At 37.6% G+C, this 22290-nt stretch overlaps 2 protein-coding genes across 5 annotated transcripts in view; both read left to right on the top strand.

Annotated features, from left to right (window-relative positions):
- The first annotated feature begins 285 nt into the window (after nt 1-285).
- Nucleotides 286-20492, top strand: kcng1 (potassium voltage-gated channel, subfamily G, member 1). Its single transcript, XM_028009938.1, has 3 exons — nt 286-834; nt 10893-11733; nt 15650-20492. The coding sequence occupies exons 2-3, from the start codon at nt 10951-10953 to the stop codon at nt 16427-16429; spliced, it is 1563 nt and encodes a 520-aa protein (XP_027865739.1). The 5' UTR covers nt 286-834; nt 10893-10950; the 3' UTR covers nt 16430-20492.
- A 1004-nt stretch (nt 20493-21496) lies between these two features.
- src (v-src avian sarcoma (Schmidt-Ruppin A-2) viral oncogene homolog) overlaps nt 21497-22290 on the top strand; it is a 39339-nt gene continuing 38545 nt past the window's right edge. For 3 of the 4 annotated variants that reach the window (XM_028011135.1, XM_028011133.1, XM_028011134.1), the window contains exon 1: nt 21498-21898. The gene's annotated coding sequence lies outside the window, so the exon portion shown is untranslated. Of the gene's footprint in view, nt 21899-22290 lie in introns of all 4 variants that reach the window. The other variant, XM_028011132.1, reaches the window with a different exon arrangement.

Raw genomic sequence — 22290 nt, 5'->3', positions numbered from 1 at the left:
TTAGAAAAGAAAAAGAAAAATTTAGGTCTTTTCACTGCACCATTTTGGGTCATTACTGAACTGATGTGAAAATAATTTGCTGAGATTGACCTGTCATGTGCAGATGTGTGTTCATTTTCAATTCAGAAGGGAACATCAGACTTTACAAAACATGGTGAGGTTTTTATTTTGTTGCTTTTCATTCTTTCTTTACAGATTTTAAATAAAATGCACACATATCCATGTAATTTCTGAACATTAGGAACATAAAAAAATAGATATTAACATTTGTAGCATTGTAAAACATTTCCTCTTCATCATCACCATCACTGTACCTCATGATAGCATTTCCCACCACTTCTCTAAATTTGGACACCCTGCTGAGTCTCAGGCACCCCACAGCAGCCCTTCTCTCCTCCTCTTCCTCCCTCGCCTTCAGTCGAGTAACCCACTTGACAAACATAAACCTTCACATGAATTTACCAGCAACAGACGCAGATTATTCCCATTTAAAGGTGAACAGGGAGAACAGGATATGCGGTTGCCATGGAATTCTCTCAAAAGCTTTTGGCAAACTGGCACATCCCACTTCTGATGTCAGCAGTCGGAGAAGGAAGCATGGAGAGAGGGAGGGAGCGGGGTGAGGAAGGAGTTCAGAGAAAAGAGCGAGAGACAAGGGAGAAGGGGAAGGGGTGAGGGAGTGAATGAGGGAGGCAGCCTGTTGCTCCTCATCATCAAACAGCCTCTTCGTACTCCACAAGCTCCAGCGCCTGTGTTGAGATGGAGCAGAGTTGAAGCAAGAAGGAAACACAAATCTTCATCTTCATGTTTCCTGAGCAAGGATACAAGAGCAAAGTAAGTATCTTTTCATTAAAATATAAAGTAAAAATTGATTTTTAAACTTTATTTTTCACGATGCAGTTTCTTTTAAGCAAGTTTGTCCTTGGAGGAGTTTTGTCACAACTTAAAAATCACAGTGCAGCGTGGATATTTCCACAGCTATCTGAATGAGGGAAAAGAGAGCACTTGTTACCTGAGAGCTCCAGAGAAGATGTGCAGAAATTTTCCCCATTTTTTGACACCAACTGGAGGAGAAACAGAGCAAACGTTTCCTGCAAAGTGAGCTCCTGATTCAGAAAAGGCATTATTTGTCTTTCACAGATTACAGTGATTTGCATGCTGGATACTCTGCATGTACACCATGGTAACAAGGCTGTGGCCACATTGCAGAGTGTTATGATCTGTAAACATTTCCTAATATCTGAGAGACAGAGTCCGGCTTGGACACTAGATGCTCTGCATCATTGTCTGGATGGTCATTTGATATCACATTCACGCCTCAAAATCTAATTATTTTTTTAATGAGAATTGATGAGGGAGAAACTTTCACAGCACTGAGTAATCAAAAACTGCAAAACCTGGCTGATGTTTCGAGTCCGTCCATCATTTCCAAGCACAGACCATGCTCTCACTTTTAAGATGATGGTAGATTATGGCATGTAATGTGATTATATGTCCGCAGCTCTGATGCATGGCCCGAGTCTTTGGGGTCAGTGATATATGATATGTAATACATCAAAAGTTCTCCCTCCTTCAGGTAATTGTGACCATAATGAGATGAACTAATGACTTTTTCCTGCTATAATAGAATCTGTCTGATTCTCGTCCACAAAGAGGAAACCATAAAGTAATTAAAATAAGCTGTTCTCAGGTGCCATTTCAGTGTAATGTTCAGCTTCCTCTGCACTCACACCTGGTTAAAAAGTGTAAAAAACCTGAACAATTTATCTTTGATTCCTGTAACATAATCTCCTAACATTTCTTTAAATAAATCTTTCCACTTATTCTGTTTATTTTTAGCAAAATGCTGCACTTATTAATTCCTCAAAAATACATGTAACTGAAGCATTTTTTATTTTATTATTTTTTAGGTTAATCAGAATGTCTTAAGAACTAGTTTAGCTAGTTATTCCTGATTCGCAGCATGAAGTTTTAAATATTAAATGACACAAAAGCCCTTTTATTTCAGCCACGCTTCAAAATGAGGATGACAAGAGAACATGGCTTTTAAATCAGGTGTTGGTTTTAAAAAGTCAGGAAAATAACTACCAGCTAATTGGTTGGTCTCAAGTCTCATAACAACCAGCAGATGCCATTTACCTGCCAACATGTTGCCTTTTCTCTCCAACAAGCAGTCAAATGAAACAAAAATTGAGCTTCTTTGAATCAAACACTTCATGTTGATATGGAAAAAAACATTAAAAGCCAATTAGAAAAGTACTTCATAACCACCAAGTTAGAGGATTTGTGATGCTGTGGGTCTGTTCCTCTTATTGTAATCACATAATGTCTAAATTTGGATTGTCTGGAGGTACAGTCTTTAGAGGAACGGTCAAAGATCCCTCTCTCTTTGGATGCCCCAATTAGTGAAATGTTGTAGAAAAAGACAAAGGGCTATAATGTTGGCTAAATGTGGTTCTACATCAGCAAGATTGCTAAAAACTTTGCAGTTTGTATTTTTGTTAAAAGCAGGTTTCTAGTTAGATACATGCATTCAACATTTTTCAATCTGACATTGTGTAACTGTGATAAAAGGTTAATAAAAAAAAAGCAACTTTTTACCTGATGTGTTGACATGTGTGGAAGGTGAGGTTCAATGTGAGATGAATGTAAATCTAATAGACTTTAGCTCTAGCTTCGTTTATATACAGAATGTGGTGGATTAATATCAATATTTGTGTGAAAATGTTGAGACATGCAAACTATTTCGTCAGTTTTTATTTTAATGCTTAGCATCAAATCAGGATGGGATGAGTCCCTTACTCCTCTTCTTGATCTTCTTCAATTTGACTTCACATCCATCACTGCTGCTCAAAGGAAAGCCCTGTGGCTGTTTGTCAGCTCCATTCATTCCGTCTCATCAACCAGAGCACTTTTTCACTCTCTGTGTTTTAGTGTTAAAAGTTCACTTTTTTATTTTTTCAAACCAATCTGGAATCAACTATTGCCCTGGTCAATTCAGCCCACAGAGACCAAGCAAAGATCCTTTCAAACCTGGCAGACAGGGGAGGGTTTCTGCTGCAGGAGGATGCGCCCAAGCCGATCCTCCGAGACATTTATCAGCGTCTCCTAGACAAACAAAAAAACTTGTTTACATAGCCCTGCGGCAGTTAGGTGGTCGCATGACTGCTGCCCTCACAGGAAAAAAAGGCATTAAAAAGATGAAAAATGATGCACACAGTCAATACAGAGAACTTAATGTTATGCAATCTTTATATAATCAAGTTAGATGAGCACTCACAAACAGTGAGAGTGTGCAATCATCCACTCAGGAAAGAAAAATGCCTGGGATGGAAAAAAAAAAAAGTTATATGGTTATCGACTAAATCTGAGGTATTGATGTAAAGTTAGGAGGTTGCTGCAATGTTTTTTTCAGACAGGGGATAATATGGAGCAGCAGTGCTGAAATGTTTGGATTTGTTGGACCAAGGACAGACAGAGCTGGCAGACAAACTGCAGAAACAAAGTGATGGAGGTGTGATATTTCTGCTGGCTCTTTTCTCTAAACAGTCTCATCCAATTAAAAAGTTTGTTTTGTCTTGTTTTTGAATAGCAGATAAATTTTTTTACTTCCTTCGCTGATCAAATGTGTTTAAGCCTAACTCGCTGTTGTTATATTAATTTCAATGACGGAAAGTGAGAAATGTGCAAAAAGATCCAGAAGATTGCCAGAATTTGGTGGTCTAGTGTTCCAGAAGAGGGATAATGTCATGTTTCGGATACTGGAAGAGATATTAATGCACAAAATGTCCTCCCAAAACAAATATAATGATGGCAAATGCTCTAGTCTGAATTTGAGTTCATCATGTCAGGATTTATATGCACAGGAAGTCAGGAGAGTTTTTAAAGTATTGTAGCTTGGAGACTTAACAAACCGGCAACCTGGTGGGATTTCAAAGTTTTATGGAGAATCCAGGCTTAGAATTTATCTCAGAGGGAAATATCCAATTGAGACAAAAACTTTTATTTGAAACTGAAAAATTATGAGTGTGTTTAGGCAGATTGGTCCATTTCTGGTTCTGTTCTGAACAACATTGCAGTTTTGTTGCTTTCCAAGTTCTGATTCTGATTGTGCAAGCTTCACTTTTCTTCATGTTATCAGTTTTTTAAATAGAGTCTCTAAATGTGCTACAACATTGTAGCAATCAAGATATTATTCCTAATACAATGTCTGTCACACCACTCAGTGTATAAATCTTCTCACACTATTAAAAAATATAAAAACATTTTAAGCTAATGCAATTCATAAGGTGAATGGAAGTGGAGAGAAAATACTTAGTGTCGAAGAGAAAATAAGGTGTCTACTACTAATAGTTATCAAAAGAAAACATTTACTAGTTGATTTATGCTCACAAACAACATTGCAGTTGCCTTCTTGGTCCAGCAGTTGACGATGCTTGAGCTTCGGTTGTAACGTTGCCATAAGGTTTATTGTATCCTCGTCCCTCAGGTTTTAAGTTATTCCTTCACTTTAATCCAAGATTTCAGTTGTTTTATAGTCTTGGATTAAAAGTGTTTCCATCAGAAATATCATTTTTGGAAATTAGGAGAAATTCCTCTTCATTTTTTCGACTGCGCTCCGACATGTTTCCAGTACTGATGATTGCTGCAGTAAATCATTCCATGTATTTTTTTGTGTATCAACAATGTGATTTTGTGTATCCATTGGAATTTCTTTTTGTTGTTTGTTAAGAAAATAATGTATGACATGATTAATGTAAAAGATTTCCAGAAAGTGAGGCTTCAAACAGCATGCTGTCATACAGGCTTTTCTGTTTAGTGGGCATGACACAAAAGGCCAGGCTAGATTACTAATTTGTATTTTTCAAGATTTTTATGCTTTTATATCTAAAATATGAGGATATTTGTCTTTTAAGATCCTTTGTGGTGCTGAAACTAAGTGTATAATAGAAAGAAAGATAGAAAAGAACAGCCATTAGTGCTAACATAGTTCATTACTGAAAAACATTATCTCCCAAGAAGCAAAGAGCAACCCACAGCAGTGGACCACAGACTTGTGGAGAAGATTATAACCCCAAAGCTTGCACTCCTTCCGGGGTTTTCTGTTTGCATTAATACCACCCACTTCCTACTGTTTACAACTATTCCTACAGGAATTACTGTAAAAAAAGGTCTCTGGTTCAGATCTGCCTCTGGTGTGCCTGACTGTTTCGGTGTTTAACCAGATTTTAGAAGGAGACAAAGGAAGAATGAGACGGCCAGGTCTTGGCAGCTTTTGTGGTCCATTTCTGGAAACACCAGGCTTTTACGGTCCATTAGAGAACAGTGAGCTATTAAAGGAATAGGGAGAGAAATGGGCATTGTGCAAGCAAAATGGTCTTGAAGAACATGATAGATCTCAATTATCAGGTGATATCTGTCATTCTGAAGAACAGTACCTTATGGTTTCAAGCAAGCAAAATGGAAGAAAATAACACAATACTTTTCAGTCTGAACAGCTCAGGCTGGTGTGAGTTTTGTGAGTCCAGAAACACTGACAAAAATCTGTTACTCATGAATTTACCATGTGTCTGTAATTCACAGAATGAGTCAAGCTGAATTGCAAATCCCTGATTCAGAGACAGATTGATCAAATCTGTTTTACATAATGCTTCCTTCAATACTGTATGCAGACAAGAACTACAAATAGACGAAAGTAATAAAGCAATAAAGGTCTCTCAGGAGAACATGTTGCCACTCAACATATGTTCGTTCTATAAACACACGACTGATACAATCTCAACTATTTCTTAGCTTCTAGATTCACAGTTTTTCTTTTAATTTAACAGCGGCGGTTAACATTATCTCGCCCCTCAGCTCATATGGATGCTCTTCAAATTCTCATGTGGATGGAATTGTGGGAAAAGCGGTTCAGTCATGAAGCAGAGACTCACAGGCCGGTGACTCACCAGGCAATCTGGAGAACATGCCCTGTGGCTTAGCTGTGATAACGCTGGCACCGAAAGAGGCCAGACCTCAGCCAATCTGGTGGGGAGAACAGCCTTCATCTCTCCTTCAGTGAGAGAGAGAAAGAGAGACTCCGTTGCCCCCTCCTGAGGATGCATCAGAGCCGCGGCGGAGCAGAGAAAAGAGTTTAGAAATCGTTTCTGCGTCTGTGAAGAGACAAAAGCACAATCACTTTAAAGACAAAGTGAGAGATCAAGCTGGCCTCAGGGGGTTAAGTGTGATTTAATCCGGTTGGGGGGGAGGCTGAAATAAACTCCATCACATCCACTCTATAGCGGTGGGTTGTAGGTGTATGAATGACCTCTGCCACACGAAAGCAGGGGGTGTGAGAAGTGTGAAAAATGAAAGAATTTACATAGTTTTATTTCTGGAGTTTATTTTTTTCCAACTGCAAACATCGGCTGATTTCATAATCTGTATTTGCAAAGAAAACAATAACAATAATCCCATGGATTCCATGCACTGATGAAATAAGTTAGTTTGTGAAAACACATGGAAATTTAGAAAAGTTTGGATTTTATGTGATAGATTAATACAAAGCAAAAAGGACAGAATTAAACATAAAATCAAAAAAGTGGTGCATGCATTTGTATTCAACAAGGAACACTGTTCAAACTAAAAGTGTTTTCTCAATCAAACGATCAAGTTTATTTGTGCAGCACATTTTATCAACAAGGAAGTTCAAAGTCCTTTACATCACAAAAATAAAAAGTCACAAAAACAGAGTTACCAACTGAGAAATCTGTAACAAACATTACATTTTGTTAAGTGCCATCATCACAATCATCAATACTCATCAAATATGTTGGTAAATCTTTCAAGTACTGCAGTTCAGTGTACTCAAAGTACTCAAACATTTAAGTTAAGGAAACATTTTTCTATTATTATTGTGGGGAATTGATTTTTAGAAATAATTAGCCAACTCACTAAAACGTGTTCCTGTAGAGAACTTAATTTTTTTTATGTTAAGTTCAACCAACAAACACCAGAAACATTTTTAGAGTGTTTGGTGAAGATGTTGTCTGAAGCTGGTGAGGAACAATCCTCATCCACGTTAGAAGACAAAACCTCAAACCTCATGAGCTGAGGAAGAAGCCAGTCCTCAAAATCACATCATAATTTGTACAGTTTGACACAAAAACTCATGTGAAGTTGACTCATGGTACCACAATTTAAGTGTTTTGTCGTAATGAACATCAAAGATTTTGGGGGAAAAGGGAAAGTTGTAACACCGACTATCCCAATTGTTAAGTATGGGTTTGAGACAATCATAATGGGCATTTTTATTGCGGTATAGACTGGTACAATAGTTAAAAACTACATTTGATAAGAAAACAACATTACTTGGAAATGCTGAAGCAACATCTCAAGCGGTCAGGAAGTTAAAATTAGTCCACAAAAACATCTTTCAAATGAAAAACGTGATAAGCATACTGCAGGAATAAATCCGATTCAAAACTGTGGGTGGAGCTGAAAACGAGCACTGAAAAAATAAAACAGGTGAACTAACTATTTGTTACAAGTAATCAAATTAAATTCACCCAAGTAAATATATTAAGTCTAATAAGTTGTCATGTTAAACAAACTTACATTATTTCATTATATGCAATAAATCAGTTTTTTTTTATTTTTTATTATTGTTAGTTCCATCCTGTTTTTTCAGTGTGTGTGAGAGAGAAAGGTGGCCTGGAAAAAACAATTAGTTACACATGTTTTACCAGGAGGACGTGCCAAACCTCCAGAAAACTATTGTAAGAAATTTCTAGAATGATACTCAAAACATTTTTGCCTTCTCCTTTACTATTATGCACTACTTTGTGTTGGTCTAGCACAAGAATCTTTATTACAAAATATTCATATTTGTGGTTTTAATATTAGAAAATATGAAAAAGTTGTGCTGGTATTTGTTCCCATCAAGTTTTTCCACATTGAACAATTTATAGATGAACAGATGGTAGTTTTATGTATTTCTGTCTTCTTCAGATTCACATTTAGCAGCAAGAATTCGCTCTCAGTATAAAAATTCAAATGAAGCAGAGAAGAGCTCAGTGAACAACATCTGGCTTCATGGGTGGAAGCTCCTGCTGGCTGTAATCAGTATGGCAAACAAAAGCTGACAGTGCAGGTGCCTAATAACCACTCAGTCGACACACCCACTCCCCCATTTTAGAAGCTAAGACCTTCCTCCTAAACCCAAAGTGGCATTGCAGCATTGACAGTCTAACCTGCCTCCCCCTAAATTACTGTAATTGATTCAATTAGTGTGTACATTGGGCCAGGAGTTTCTTCTTAAAACGATCATGCACAGTATAAATGCTCTCTTCCTTCTGTATTTTCTCTTACCTCTAAAGAAGAAAAAGCGTTAAAATATTGAGTTACTTTTTCTCAGCTCAACACCTAAAAAATTAAACAGGCTACTCAGGGGGTATGGTAAATATAGTTTCCTTGTAGCATACAGAAAATAGTTACATCAGTGAATTATCTAACACTCAGAGGAACATCATTATTTATAATTCCCAGGCTGCAGCGGGTAACAGATGTTTATGCACACTGCAGGGGGATGAAACCGTTAACGCTCTATGCCTACTGTATCTGTCAGTGACCGTGTTTAATGATTCATAAATGTCATATTTCCTGCTTCAGATGGTGAGAAAGACTTGAAAGGATGTTTTCAGTGCCACTTGTTAGCCTGTTTGGAGAATCTGCTGACATTCAGAGAGCGCTGCAAAAAGTATTTTAAGATCTTGATCATGTTATATCCTGCAATGACTTGAAGGAAAAATCCATTTTTTTAAATTAGCTGCTCATAACTATTGAATAATCTTTGTCACAGTAGACCTGAATTGCTTTTAAATGTACAAATATTTTCAGACTAATAACACACTTTTAGATTTCTTTGATTGAGTATACTTTTTTGTTTTTTGTTTCATTTGTATTATTAGTTTTCACCATAACTGGAAAGAAATTATAGCTTGTCCTGTTGTTCTTTCTAATATGTAAAGTTTTTATGTGAAGTTTTTATGTGGTGCCTAAATCAGGAACACAGTTTCTCAAACTCATTCTCAGCTCAACCTATTTGCATATCATCAAATCACAGTCCTTGCATTTACCGGTACATGCACTATTTTATTTTTTTCTGATTGCATCCAAAAACAGAAGCAATTTGAATAATTTTGCTGCCTGCAAAAGGTCAGGAATCTTAATATTTCCGTGTAGTTTAACTTCTTACCCTCAACTTCCAGTCTTCAGTAAAAATAATAACTCCTGCATGTAAATCTGCCATTAGCACAACAAAACTGTGTCAGTCTACTATGGCAAATAACTTTAAATAAATTAACAAAGTCCATGAAATTCTATCTATCTATCTATCTATCTATCTATCTATCTATCTATCTATCTATCTATCTATCTATCAATCATAGATTAATTTACTACATTGGTGGTGAAAACTGGTTTTGAGTGGGAAGTATTCTTTTTAATTTATGAAAAGGTTGGACAGGAAAAGACTAAAAGTGTAATAGTTTAAAAGCATTGTTATATATTTCTTGTATACATAAATGAGTGAACTCTGTGCACTCTTTACCAGTGCACACTGGTAAAGAGAACACACCAGTGTGTGTTCTGGTAAAGAGGAAGCTGAGCCACAATGGCGAGTTCTTGACTTACCAGATCATCTTCATTCTGACCCTCAGCTGTGAGCTGAAATTTGCTTTTTTGCATGGCTTGTTTGGGTCAAGTTGAGAAAGTTGTAATCTCAGGCGTTTGACATCCTGGTTGCCTCCCTTTGTAAGTTTACCAGTTGCATCCAAATGTGAGGAGAAACCAGGAAAAACCAAAACACATAGGAGGGAAATCCAGTTGAATTTCCAAAAGATAGTTTACAGTGTCACTGGGGAGAGGTGGATCTGAGTTTCTTGCCTAGATTGGTTACCCCAGCAACCTGATCTAATCTGGTTGCACTATGTTAAATAACTGAGCTTTGAGTTGGCCTTGGTGAGAAAGTTTCTAGCATTTTTTCTCAGTGAGGCTTGGCCTTTGTGCTGACCTGTTGATGCATTCATTCATCATCCATTTGACTGAAAAAGTCAACTGTCTGTTGGTTTCTGGCAATAAAAACAAAATCTGCATCAGCTGATATGGACTCAAAGATTTATTGTTATTTTAAGTGTTAATTTTCAATAAACAGAATCTGAGCAAGTTTCACAGATCAAAACTTTTACAAAAATCAGTTTTTTAAAATATTTGTTAAAACTCTTACCATGTCTTGACAGTAAGAGACAGATAATACTTGAAAAGATCGATTTCCTCCACCTCCTTCTAGTGCTACTGTTGCTATATGAAGAAATGCAGGTACTAGTTAAAAAGAACCAATCAGAGCCAGGAGGAGTGTCTTAGCGCTGTCAGTCATACTTGTGTACATGCTGCTTGATGTGCTAGTGGCTGAGAAACAACTTACTGTTACAGGAAGCTACTAGTGAGGGTACATAAGCTTTGTTGACAGCGGTAAGACCCTCCTCCTGGCTGTGATTGGTTGTTTCTAGAAAGCACTGGGAGTACTGGGAAAGGGCAGAAGAGCTTGATTTATTCACAGATTGTCTGTCTCATGCTTTACTGCCACAACATAGTGATAGTTTCAACAAATAAGTAAAAAAAAACAAAAGATTTTATGAAAGATACATACTTCAGCTATAATTATTTATTGGTATTTGAATACCAATGAATAATATTCAGCTATACTGATTCATTGATTCATCAAGGAATCAATGCCATTCATTGATGATGAAATTAAAGTATTCATCATCAATAAATAAGGAGTCTGAGCATACCCCACAATAGGTGTACTTTGAGAAGAATTGTCAGAGTAACCAATTTTATTCTCTCTTTAGGTCTGTGAGGTTGAGATTGCGCTGATGGGAGGTTGAGCACAGGGATGTGACAGTAAAGATGACCCTGCTGGCGGGTGATGGTTCTGACTACGACTACAGTGCCCTAAGCTGTGCCTCTGATACTTCCCTCAATCAACCTCCACAACAAGAAGCAGAGGCACGGAAGGGAGCCTTCTACAAAAGGGCCCAGCTTGCCCTGGAGCGCACCACCGTCCCTGACAACACCGCTTTGTCTGGCGCCCGGAAGATCCACGCCATCATTAATGTGGGTGGCCTGCGCTACCAGATGCCTTGGACCACTTTAGAGGATTTCCCTCTGTCCCGCCTGGGCCAGCTGCACCTCTGCAGCAGCTTTGACGAGATTATGCGCATCTGTGATGACTACGACGTTGCACACAATGAGTTCTTCTTTGACCGCAGCCCCTGTGCCTTCAGGACCATCCTGACTTTCTTGAGGGCGGGTAAGCTGCGCTCCCTCAGGGAGATGTGCGCTCTCTCGTTCAGAGAGGAGCTCCTCTACTGGGGCGTCCCAGAGGAGAGCCTGGAGTGGTGCTGTCGCCGCCGCATGCTGCAGCGTGTGAAGGAGTTTGAAGCCATGGAGAGAGCAGAAGAAGAGGATGAACTTTTGGAGGACCTGTTGGATTCGGAGAACGGACACAGGGAGCGCACGGCTGAGACCAGAATCAACTGGTGCATGAACAAACTGAGAGACATGGTGGAGAGGCCTCACTCCGGCCTGCCAGGGAAGATCTTTGCTTGTTTGTCAGTGTTGTTTGTTACCATCACAGCCATCAACCTCTCCATCAGTACCATGCCAGCTATGAGAGAAGAGGAAGAGGCGGTGAGTAAAAGAGCATTTCACATATGAAAGCAGTTTTATTTAAACAAATACAACAAAGATGCAGGAACAAAACAACATATCGCCTGCTTTATGGGCATGAATGTCATTTTATTTTTGGGCTTTTATGAATGCATGTGAGCAATTCTGGTTACAGAATAATTGTAATTTGCAGAGTAAACATAAGTGGAAATGCTATGTAAACAGTCTTAACCCACGTCAAAATAAAAGGACAATCATAAACAGTTCTTCACAGTCAATAACCAAAATTTCAACACGGATGTCAAACTTACTTCAACTGAAAGTTTACAAAACAGCACTATAGAATTTATCCAGAAAAAATATATATATTTAGGGGAGGCTAAACATTTTTAACGTGCAAAACAACAAATTAGCTTAACTATTGGCATTAGTGGAAGTGTGTCCACCACTGAAAACAGGTTTTGCTACAATCATTAATAATGGTATTCCAGCAGCTTTTCCCGGATTATTACTGATCATTATTGGCAATTTTTTTTATCTTTTGTGAGCAACAGTTTTATTGCTTACAAGAAAAATCTAATTTGAACTCTGCCAATTCTGATAGTAAGAGTGGTCTGGTATCCAGCCCTAGTTATTAAAAAAGTCCTCAGTAAGTATTCATGGTGAAGAATATTTAGATAAAACAACAAACAATTTTAACAGTAAGGAATGTGAAAAAAATAAAGATATTCTTAATGCTTTTCTCTTCATATTGCTTAACATTTATCTTCATGAGGAGAAACGTTGTATCTAATCTATCCAAATAAAACTTCTATTTCCAAGCTACCTTGTCATTCCCTTTAAATAAAAAACACAGAAAAAACCAAGCAATGAAACTTTTCTGGTGGTTTACCTGTTATTCCTACAAACATGTAGCAAATTGCAGGAATAACATCAGTGCTTTTCACATGTCAACATTTTCCCCGCCTTCGTCTCCTGAGAAAACTTCACAAGCTCCTCTTCCTCCGCCTTAACTTTTAGAAAATAAAAAGATGTTTCTGGAAAGAATGTGATCCCAAAGGCAGCAAGTGTTGCTCTCGTGTGTTTTTCTGCATTAATGCTACTACCATAGAAGTGTAAATAAACTTTGCTGGAGGCATTGTCAGTCCCAGATGTTTAGGCCAGGAATCTCTGGAAACATTTGTGATTTTAACTCTGCATTATAGAGACTCACAATGTTTCCCAAAACTTAGTCTGGATGGTTCTGTTGGGTTTTTGATGCAGTGCTGTTGTATGGATTACAGATCAGTAGATCAAACCGGAGATCTCAGAGGATTGCTCCAAAACCCGTTTCTGAAATTCTTCATCATTCCTCAAAGGTTTAGTGAGGTTTTTCACAAAATGTTAAAAGTTTTTATTTAAGGAATGTTTTAAAAACATTTTGATGATTTAAAAATACGTTCTCAGGAAGTTATCCAGATATTTTACCTTCCGCTTTTCAAAATCTTTACCTTTCCTCAATCCTGTTTTGTACTAAATTATTGAAAAATCAATTGCAGGTCTAAAGTGCAATTTTCCTTTACTTTTTTTTATGTGCATATAAAAAAAGTATTAAATTGGCATTAAGTTAATTTTCTTTAATTAAATCAGTAAAACAAAAATGTATTAAGTTAGTATTAAGTTTCAAAAATAAAAGAAGTTTTAAAATGGACAAGTTTTTCTTTTTTGTTATTTTTAATTCTGTCTCCATTTATTTTAAGTAATAACTATTTATTCTACAGTAGGCATGCAAATATGTTGCTTTATGGGATATTCAATAGATTCAACCTAATCACAGCTAGTTATGGTATGTTTCACTGCCGTCAAGTTAAAAAAAAGAAGAAACAGAAAAGAGAGACTGCTGGAAGAGCAGCGGCACCTAAGAGTTGTTGTTTTCCACAAGACATCACAGGCTGCATTATTATTACGTTATACTTCACTCACAGCTTTAATTAAAAACCTTAGCCTTCACTTTCACATAAAAGGAAAGTTGATTTTTAGCTATTCACACACAGAAAATGACAGAAGTTTTATAAATAAATTCTAAATTTGAGCTTTTACCACAACATCTCGGTGACTGTAGATTATATTTCCATCTGCTAACAGGAATATTTAAAAATGAGGCAAAAGAAGTTTCTTTTAGGCTCAAAATTTTGAACTTTTTAGCAGAAAATGATGAAATGTTATGATGTTAAAATTACACATTTCTAAACCAAGCCAAATCCCTGTTGATGAAAATTAATAAAAAGAGTTCTTGGGATGTAATTGAGTTCAAACATTTAGTTTGAGCCAACAGGCCTCCCTTGTACTCGCACCTCATTTTTCTTAATATGTCTCTGCGAGACTGCTTAATTAAAAGTGGCAACAATCTGATTGTAACAGACTGCTTCTGGTTCCTGTCTGCCAGAGAAAGTTTTCAGTGAGTTTACTCAACATTTCCTGCAATTCTGCAGTATTTCCATTATGATATCATGATATAAGCATTCCAAGTCTGTGGTATATTTACAACTTTAACCTTTCTGTTCCCTTCAAATGTCTCAAAACAGTTTCAACTCAGCATGGACAAACCCCTGTATTGTGTTTACCTACTTAATTTGGAAGTTTAGGCAAATTATGAAGTATTTCATGTCTAAAACACAATTATAAAAATCCAGCTATTGGAAATAAGATCTCTTTTAGTCCTTCATTAAGGTCCCAGTGGAACCAAGGGGTATTTCAAGGACTGGACTCATTTCTGTAAATGTTTCTCTTGGCAAAACAGTTGAAATGAAGCCATATTGGAAGGGGAAGGTTACTGCACAAACATTTTTGGGTCATAGACATTTTTAAAGGTGTTCCACTGATGTCACTTCCCACACTTGATTGGGTCATTCTCAAGATTTCTTTAAGTGAAGTCTTAGGCTACATTCAGACTGCAGACTGAAGCGACCCAAATCCGGTTTCTTGTGAAATCTGGTGGGGGTTAGGGTTTCTTGCGCGGTCGTCACACTTCTACTACTTGTATGTGATCTCTTGTGTGAACGGCAAACGACCTGAAAGTGTCTCGCATAGCAGTAGGGGGCGCGATAACATAACCCATCGATGTTTTTTACCAAGGGTTTTGCCAACCGCCATAAAAAGAAGACGTGTGCAGTGTTTGCGGAAGTAAATGTGGATGCTAATGGTGAAGCTTATCTTACAATTTGTAAGTTGTTGTCGGACCCGTGTTTTTCTTCACAGTCGCGGGTGTCAAGGCACAGAATAGTGAGGTTTATGGAGCATCAATGGCGTTCAGGTCGGCCGAAAGCGACCTGGCAATACAGACTCAGGTCACATCTGAAAAGATCAGATACGTATCGGATATCAAAGTTGCCTGGGTCGTATTAGAAAAAATCAGATCTGTGTTTTTCAGACTGTCATGAAAAATCAAATACAAGTCGCTTAGGGGGAGGAAAATCGGAATTGGGTCACTTTCGGCTGCAGTGCGAACTGAGCCTTATTTGCATTTTTGAAACGATAATGGTGCGTCCAATTTACACTAGGAAGTTGGATTTTCTGGTTCCGAATCAGAGAAGTTGACTAGAACTGGAATGATGCCTGAAGTCAGATTACTAACTCGGAAAGTCAGCAATCTGACAGAAATCTGTTCTGTAGTGCGAACAGGTTTGTATTAAAGAGCAGCACAGCAACAGCAATGACTTGTATAAAGAGTCTGTTGTGACACAATCATAAGGAAGGGGATATACATATTTTAAGGAAAGACTATAAGTTAATACAAAATATATGAAAATAGGGGAAAAACATACCAAACTAAATAAATCACCAAGAAAAGCAATACAGCTGAATCCTGTTCTGGTTAGTTTCATGCTGATGTGGCTCCCTCTAGTGACTGTAACATGCTGATGGCCACAGTGAGATTTTTTTTGTCTTTTTTTAACAGGGCACATGTTCCAAGATGTGCTACAACATCTTCATAGTGGAGACCGTATGTGTGGCCTGGTTCTCCTTGGAGTTCACCCTGCGCTTCATTCAGGACCGCAGCAAGCTGACCTTCTTCAGAAAGCCTCTGAACCTGATCGACGTGGTGGCCATCCTGCCGTACTACATCACGCTGCTGGTGGACGGTTCGTCCAACGTGGAGAAGCGCCTCAGCTCCGGCAGCAGCTACTTGGACAAAGTGGGCTTGGTGCTACGCGTCCTGAGAGCGCTGCGCATCCTCTACGTGATGCGGCTGGCTCGCCATTCGCTGGGCCTGCAGACTCTTGGCCTGACGGCGAGGCGCTGCACACGGGAGTTTGGACTGCTCCTCCTTTTCCTGTGTGTGGCGATTGCTTTGTATTCACCCCTTCTGTACCTGATTGAGAATGAAATGGCTGCCACACAGGAGTTCACAAGCATCCCCGCGACCTATTGGTGGGCTGTGATCACTATGACAACTGTTGGTTATGGGGACATGGTGCCAAGGAGCATCCCTGGTCAGGTGGTAGCTCTCAGCAGCATTCTGAGTGGCATTCTCCTGATGGCATTCCCTGTCACCTCCATCTTTCATACCTTCTCCAGATCATATGTGGAGCTGAAGCAGGAGCAGCAGAGGATCCTGCAGAGGAGGACACACTTCCTACTGCGTAGCCGCATGGCCGGCCTGGGCAGCAATCTCTCCTTAGAAAGTGACCTCCTCTTTCCCATAGGGCCACCTGAAACCACAGAAATGAACAACTGAGACTGCAGTAGATGAGGACAACATGTGGTTGTCTAATTGCAAGAACAGGGAAGAGTGGAAAGAAGATTAATATCATGCATTGGACTTTTTTGCTTTTATCACATTGCAACAACAAACTTAAATAGCAGCATGTAACTTTTATAAAGAATATGTTTTTTTTACATATTTTTTAAAACTGTCACCATGTCGTGACAGTGTAACATGAAAAAGATAATCTGTGAAAAGATTGATCTTATCCATCTCCATGAGCTACCACTGCTGTCTAAACAAATGCACTGCTCCCAACCAAAAACAACCAATGAGAGCCAAGAGGAGGGTCTTAGTCCTGTCAATCATACTCATGTACTCGCTTCTCACTGAGAAACAACTTACCGTTTATCTGCCGTCATCGGTGGCCATGCCTGAGCATCCTAAACAGGCTCTGCTAGCTGCAGTAGGGAAAGGAACGGGAGGAAGGATGAGCATCACCGCACCAGATTGTGATTGACAGCACTAAGTCCCACCTCCTGGCTTTGATTGATTGTTTCTAGTTAGCACTGGGAGCACTGGACGAAGGCAAAGGAGCTCTATTTTCTTTCACATATTTTCTGTCTCATGAGACAACATAATGACAGTTTCAATAAATATGTAAGAAAAAGAAAAGAGAAAGTTACATATTTCTGCGTGAAGTGTATTAAAAGTTGGATTTTCAGTGGTAGACCAACAAAATGTAGTGCATATTTCTGATATGGAAGAAAAATATGCATATTTTATTTCATTTCTCTACCTAAAAACATGTGAAAGGTGTGGCATTAATTTGTATTTAGCCTTGTTTGTTCTGATACCCCTAAATAAACTCCAATGCAACTAAAATACTTTCAGTTTAAATAACTCCACTTCACAACAAATGATTGACACTCCAGAAATCCATACATATATTGTAATTTAATCAATTTTAATAGCAAAAATTAATCATGTGAGTCAGGTAAGGGACAAACTATGAACAAAAATGCAAAATCATTTAACAGAGGAAAAAGTTGAGACATTCTAGCCTATAATTTCACACCCTTTGATAGAAACAGCTGAGTCATTCACAGCATCTCAATGAGATCAGAATGCAGGTTTATGTTTGGCCCAGGAAATTTGTACAAGCTTTAATTTTTATAACAGTGCCTGTTTTTTTTTTAGACTTCTTTAAATCTTAAACTTAAGGTAATGTAGTCTTCTTTCTAACACTTTTAGTTTCACTTCAGCAGTCGGGAGGAGTCCAAACTAAATGTCTGAACCACAACAAACCTCCTTCAAAATGCTGAGTTATGATTTTCCAATCATGTGTGCATGATGTGACAGTTTTTCCAATCTAAGTGTGTAAATGTGGTAGACATATCTGGACATATGTCAGAAAAGCAGGCAGTCAAACCAGTCCTAATTTTTCTTTTTACAACTGCACAATTAAAACTTAAATCAATTTAAATCAATTTCTCACAATATAATTATTGAGACAGACTAAGATTTAAATACAAATATTCCAAATTGATTCTAGTTATATAGGAAATGCAATTTCAGTTTGTAACAACAATTGGTAAAAAGTTAGACTCTAAAATTGTGTAATTTAGTCTCAGCTTAAATACATTTATTCTGCCTCAGACATTTTGGGATATCAGAGTAAAAGGCCTTCAATTCAAAAGAGTGCCACAATTATCAGATTTGTACTTGCAAAAGGTGTTGAAAATATTTTATTGTGTGTGTTCCACTTCACAATTACATGCTACTTTGTGTTGGTCTATCTTGCAAAATTTCATTAAAATACACAGGAGTTTGTAGCTGTAAATTTAGAAAGGCGCTGTTGGTGGATTATGTGGAGACAAAGCAAAACTCAAAAGCAACTAATGCTTTTCCTTCAGGAAAATCAGGTTATTGTGTAGCATGAAGCGCCTGGCAAGAAGTAAAAACATCAAACTATCTGACACATTTCAGTTTAACAGCTGAAGCTTTTGCAAAGCATTGAAAATAAGTCAAAGTCATTGTATTCATTTAAAAAAGTAGACACAAAGACTTTGCTCAAGATCAAGCCGAATAACAAACAATTAGCTGCATGTGTCTAATTATGCAACTAATTCTGCTGTTAGTCACATTTTTCATCTAGTTTACTAAAAGCAATAGGATTTTTTTGAATGAATGGTCCATCCATCTCTCCCCACACACACAACCAAATACACACCAACTCTCCTGATTATGGGTATTCTTCTGATTCGATTAGATATATTTTTGAGAAAACTAAGAATTAATTTTTAAAAAAGAAAAAAACCCAGAAATTTCAAAATTCATTACGTCTTTTTTGTTTGTTTTGCTCCATGACACCCTACAAGTCATGTCGAATCTTAAGATTAGAAAAATGAAAAAAATATATATTCACATTTTGCATTGCAGAATGTTAACTAGGTTGTAATTAAAAAGACACAAGAGCAAAAGACAGAAAAATATAGATGCCCATGTCATGTCATTAACACACAAACAGGCTGCTTCTCAGCTCATTAAAAGTTTATCATTCTCTAAAAATAAAAAAACTATAAAAAATTATGAAATGTCATAAAAGTACTCAGTAAAGTTCTGTTGGAAATGTTTCTCCATGTGGTGTGGACGGCTTCTTGAAGGTTTTTTACAAAATCTGAATCTGCAGCTTGTTTTCATCCGGGGGTGTCCAAAGTGTGGCCTGGGGTCCATTTGTTGCCCTTGGACTGATTTTATTTGATCCCCCAACTCCAGTTCAAAAAAGATATAATTTTGTTTATTAAACTTTTATTTATAAAATCATTATTGACATTGTTTTCTTGAAATTGAAAATATTAAGTCTACAAAACATTCATCCTTTTACAACCAAACCTTTATAAAAAGCAGAACCACGTTTATCCACAGATTTTACTGAAAAGCCGAGTTTCCTGCATCCAGTTCATTTATTAAACTCAACTTAATATGGTGAGTGTTTTGAAAGAAAATAGTCAAAATTTTGTTTTTATAGCTGAGAACAAATTTGCTCAAATGAGCACAAAAGAAATTGAAAAAGGATTTAAAATTTTTGTAAATTGAAAGTTTTTGCAAACAAGCAATCCTTTTCAAGTTTTGTATCTACAAACAGAAACAAAAAAAATTTTTTCTTCTTCTTTCTTTCTTGACCTTTGAGAACTTTTGACTTAATGATTTTGACCCACATGACAAAATGTTTGGAGACCCCTGCTTTAGTCAAATCTGTTTTTTTCCCTTCCAAGGAATATCACAACTGAATATGTGGCTAGTCCAGGATTGGTTGTGCACATAAAAAATAATTATTAAGGACACAAAAAGTGGGTAAGAACAAAAGCTCTTTCAAAAACGCAATGCATTTCAGTAAAATGAATTATGCTACAGCAATATGAAGTCCATGTAAAGTGTAAGAGTTCAAGCCAGACTCTTAGTTATCAGTGTTAATCTTAAAATACACTCTGGTGTAACATAAAGAGCATTGGTAATGTTTTTTTAGGCAACCAATAATTTTTTCTGATTTTAAAATCTAATGGATTTGAGAATTCATGGCGCAGATTGTCTCAGTGTAACTCAGCAGAAGCTGCTGTGTGTTTATCATAAATCCTAAAGCTGTGACAGATTTACTGTCCAAGCTAAAACAGTTAAACACTTAATCCACTGAGTGTTTCCTGAGTGACTGTGAAAACTCTCAAAGTTTATTATAGTCTGCTCTCCAGCACAGTCAGCATCTACATATTAATTATGGTGTGGTAATTGTCCTTCGTCCTCTCAGCGATGCTTCGTATCCAACGTCTGAAGATGATTGTCTCTAAAATTACTGCTGTGGCTGTGAATAGCTGTTTGTAAATGAGTTCCCCCATGGATGTGGATTATGCAGGGGTTTTGTCTTTTTGTGTATAATGCTGTCTGATTGCTTCTCATTCTGACACATTTGCAAATCTGAGCTGGAATCCAAAGTCTGGGTGTCCAGGATGTGCCTGTGTTTGGATATAAAACAAGTAGTCAGGAAAAGTGTAATGTCTGCTCAATTTTTAAAACTCATTAAAGAATAACAAACAACAAGTGATAAGGGGATTTTTGATGGCTGATATTTCTTCACCTAAGAGATTCATGCATGAAAAACATGGAAACATCACATCTAGGAAAACCGGAAAACATTGCTGCAGCAGTTTATAGAATTTTATTTCTTTTTAAATAGATTTTCAAGAAATCAGTTAACTCTAAGTTATAAATGTCAAACTCAGAGTTTGACAATAGCTGTGATACAGGATAGGCAAAGTAGAATAAACAATGTGTGAAGTCACAAAGCTTAGTATCAGTTCCAATACACATTTGTTCAAAATTTACTGAAAATTACTGATTTTCTTCCCCCTCAAAAAGAAGAAAACAGGACAAACGATACAATCACTCCCAAATCCTGACATTATGAAAGCATACAGAATATATGATCAAATGGATTTTATTTTGTTTGTTTAAAACTTACACACTTTGGAGTAATAAGAATATTGATACATAGCAGTTTTAAAAATCCACAAAAATTTTTTATACATTTTGACAAAATTTACGTCTATTACTATCCACATAAATATTTGTCGCTAACAATCTGTGATTGTTTAAAGGTTTTATCCGTTTATTCCATTCAGATGATGCGTTCTCCCATTTGAACAGTAGAGGGCAGTCTTGTTCTAAATAATTCCTTTTGAACAAAGCAAAAATAATAAATTTCATTTTTCGGTAATTGTGAGACTTTTTAGTCCATACCAGTCTTTATTTTTTGCTTTCCGCTAGATGACACGGAATTGAAGAATGGTTTTAGAATTTCTTTAATAAATAATTCAATGCTAATTGTTGTGTTTAGTCTTGAAAATGCAGACACTGGGTGAATCACGGTCTGACATCAGGCGCAGGTTGGGACCTGCAGCCTCAGGTTAGGAGGCGCTCATCAGAGACACCATTCAGCCAAATCACAGAAAACCTGTGCGCAATTCCTCTCTGGCCAATCAGAGCCTGAGAATCCACACGAGGCCCCGCCCCTAGCCCCGCCCCTGCACATCCCAGTGTTTTGATCCCGGTTTGTTTCTGTGTTGTTGCTGCAGAGGATCACAGCGTCGCTCGGCTTTTTCCACGGATCTCTGTGGGCCACGCTTGTCCACCCTCTTGTTTTCTGTCTGTTTAAGTTAGAAATAAAAAAATCAAAATAAAAAAAAATGTCTCCTCAGCTCCGGAGGGTTTCCCCATCATGACCTCACCGGGCCGCCGCCGCTCCTCTTCACCGGGATTCCTCATCGCTCCTCAGTGAGCCTGGCTTCATTTTGGCACCTCCTCGCTCCGCTTCAGTCCGCTGATTTTTTTATTATAATTATTTGTTATTTCTGGATCTGTGAGCTCGAAGTGTCGCTGAACAGATCATTGATGTTTTGACGACACAAATTTGTACCTCCAGAAGAGAGAAGAGACTAAATCTCCAGGGTGAGTAGCAAAAACTTGTTTTTTTTCTTCACAGACTTCAGACAGAAGTTCATGAAAAATGAATGAGATCTCAGATGCATCAGTACAAGCTTTGTGTCATGAATCTTATCTTATCTGCACACTGTTGCGGTTTTTTCCTTGTTCTAACAGTCAGTTGTTGAAGCAATGCCAGCTGCTCCATCATTTCTGGTCCTTAGGAAATACGTTGCATACTTTTCATACCTCCATGCTGCACATTATGAGGCAATCACACCACACCTTACTGGATTCCAGCAGCGGCGACAATTTATTAACTTCAATAAAACGTCATTCACAGACTAGAGCAGTATTCCAATATGAAAACTATAAGAGAATAATATGGAGAACTTAATTAATTTGGCAATTTCAGAGGC

Source organism: Xiphophorus couchianus, chromosome 24 (assembly GCF_001444195.1).
Source record: "Xiphophorus couchianus chromosome 24, X_couchianus-1.0, whole genome shotgun sequence".
Taxonomy (NCBI): Eukaryota; Metazoa; Chordata; class Actinopteri; order Cyprinodontiformes; family Poeciliidae; genus Xiphophorus; species Xiphophorus couchianus.
The sequence above is the reverse complement of the archived record's forward strand: the minus strand, read 5'-3'. Positions and strand labels throughout refer to the sequence as shown.

Bases quoted from the DNA above. Each gene is read 5' to 3' on its own strand.
- kcng1 (XM_028009938.1), top strand. From the start codon at position 10,951: ATGACCCTGCTGGCGGGTGATGGTTCTGACTACGACTACAGTGCCCTA. The intron at 11,734-15,649 runs GTGAGTAAAAGA...TTTTTTTAACAG, and splicing joins TGAGAGAAGAGGAAGAGGCG to GGCACATGTTCCAAGATGTG.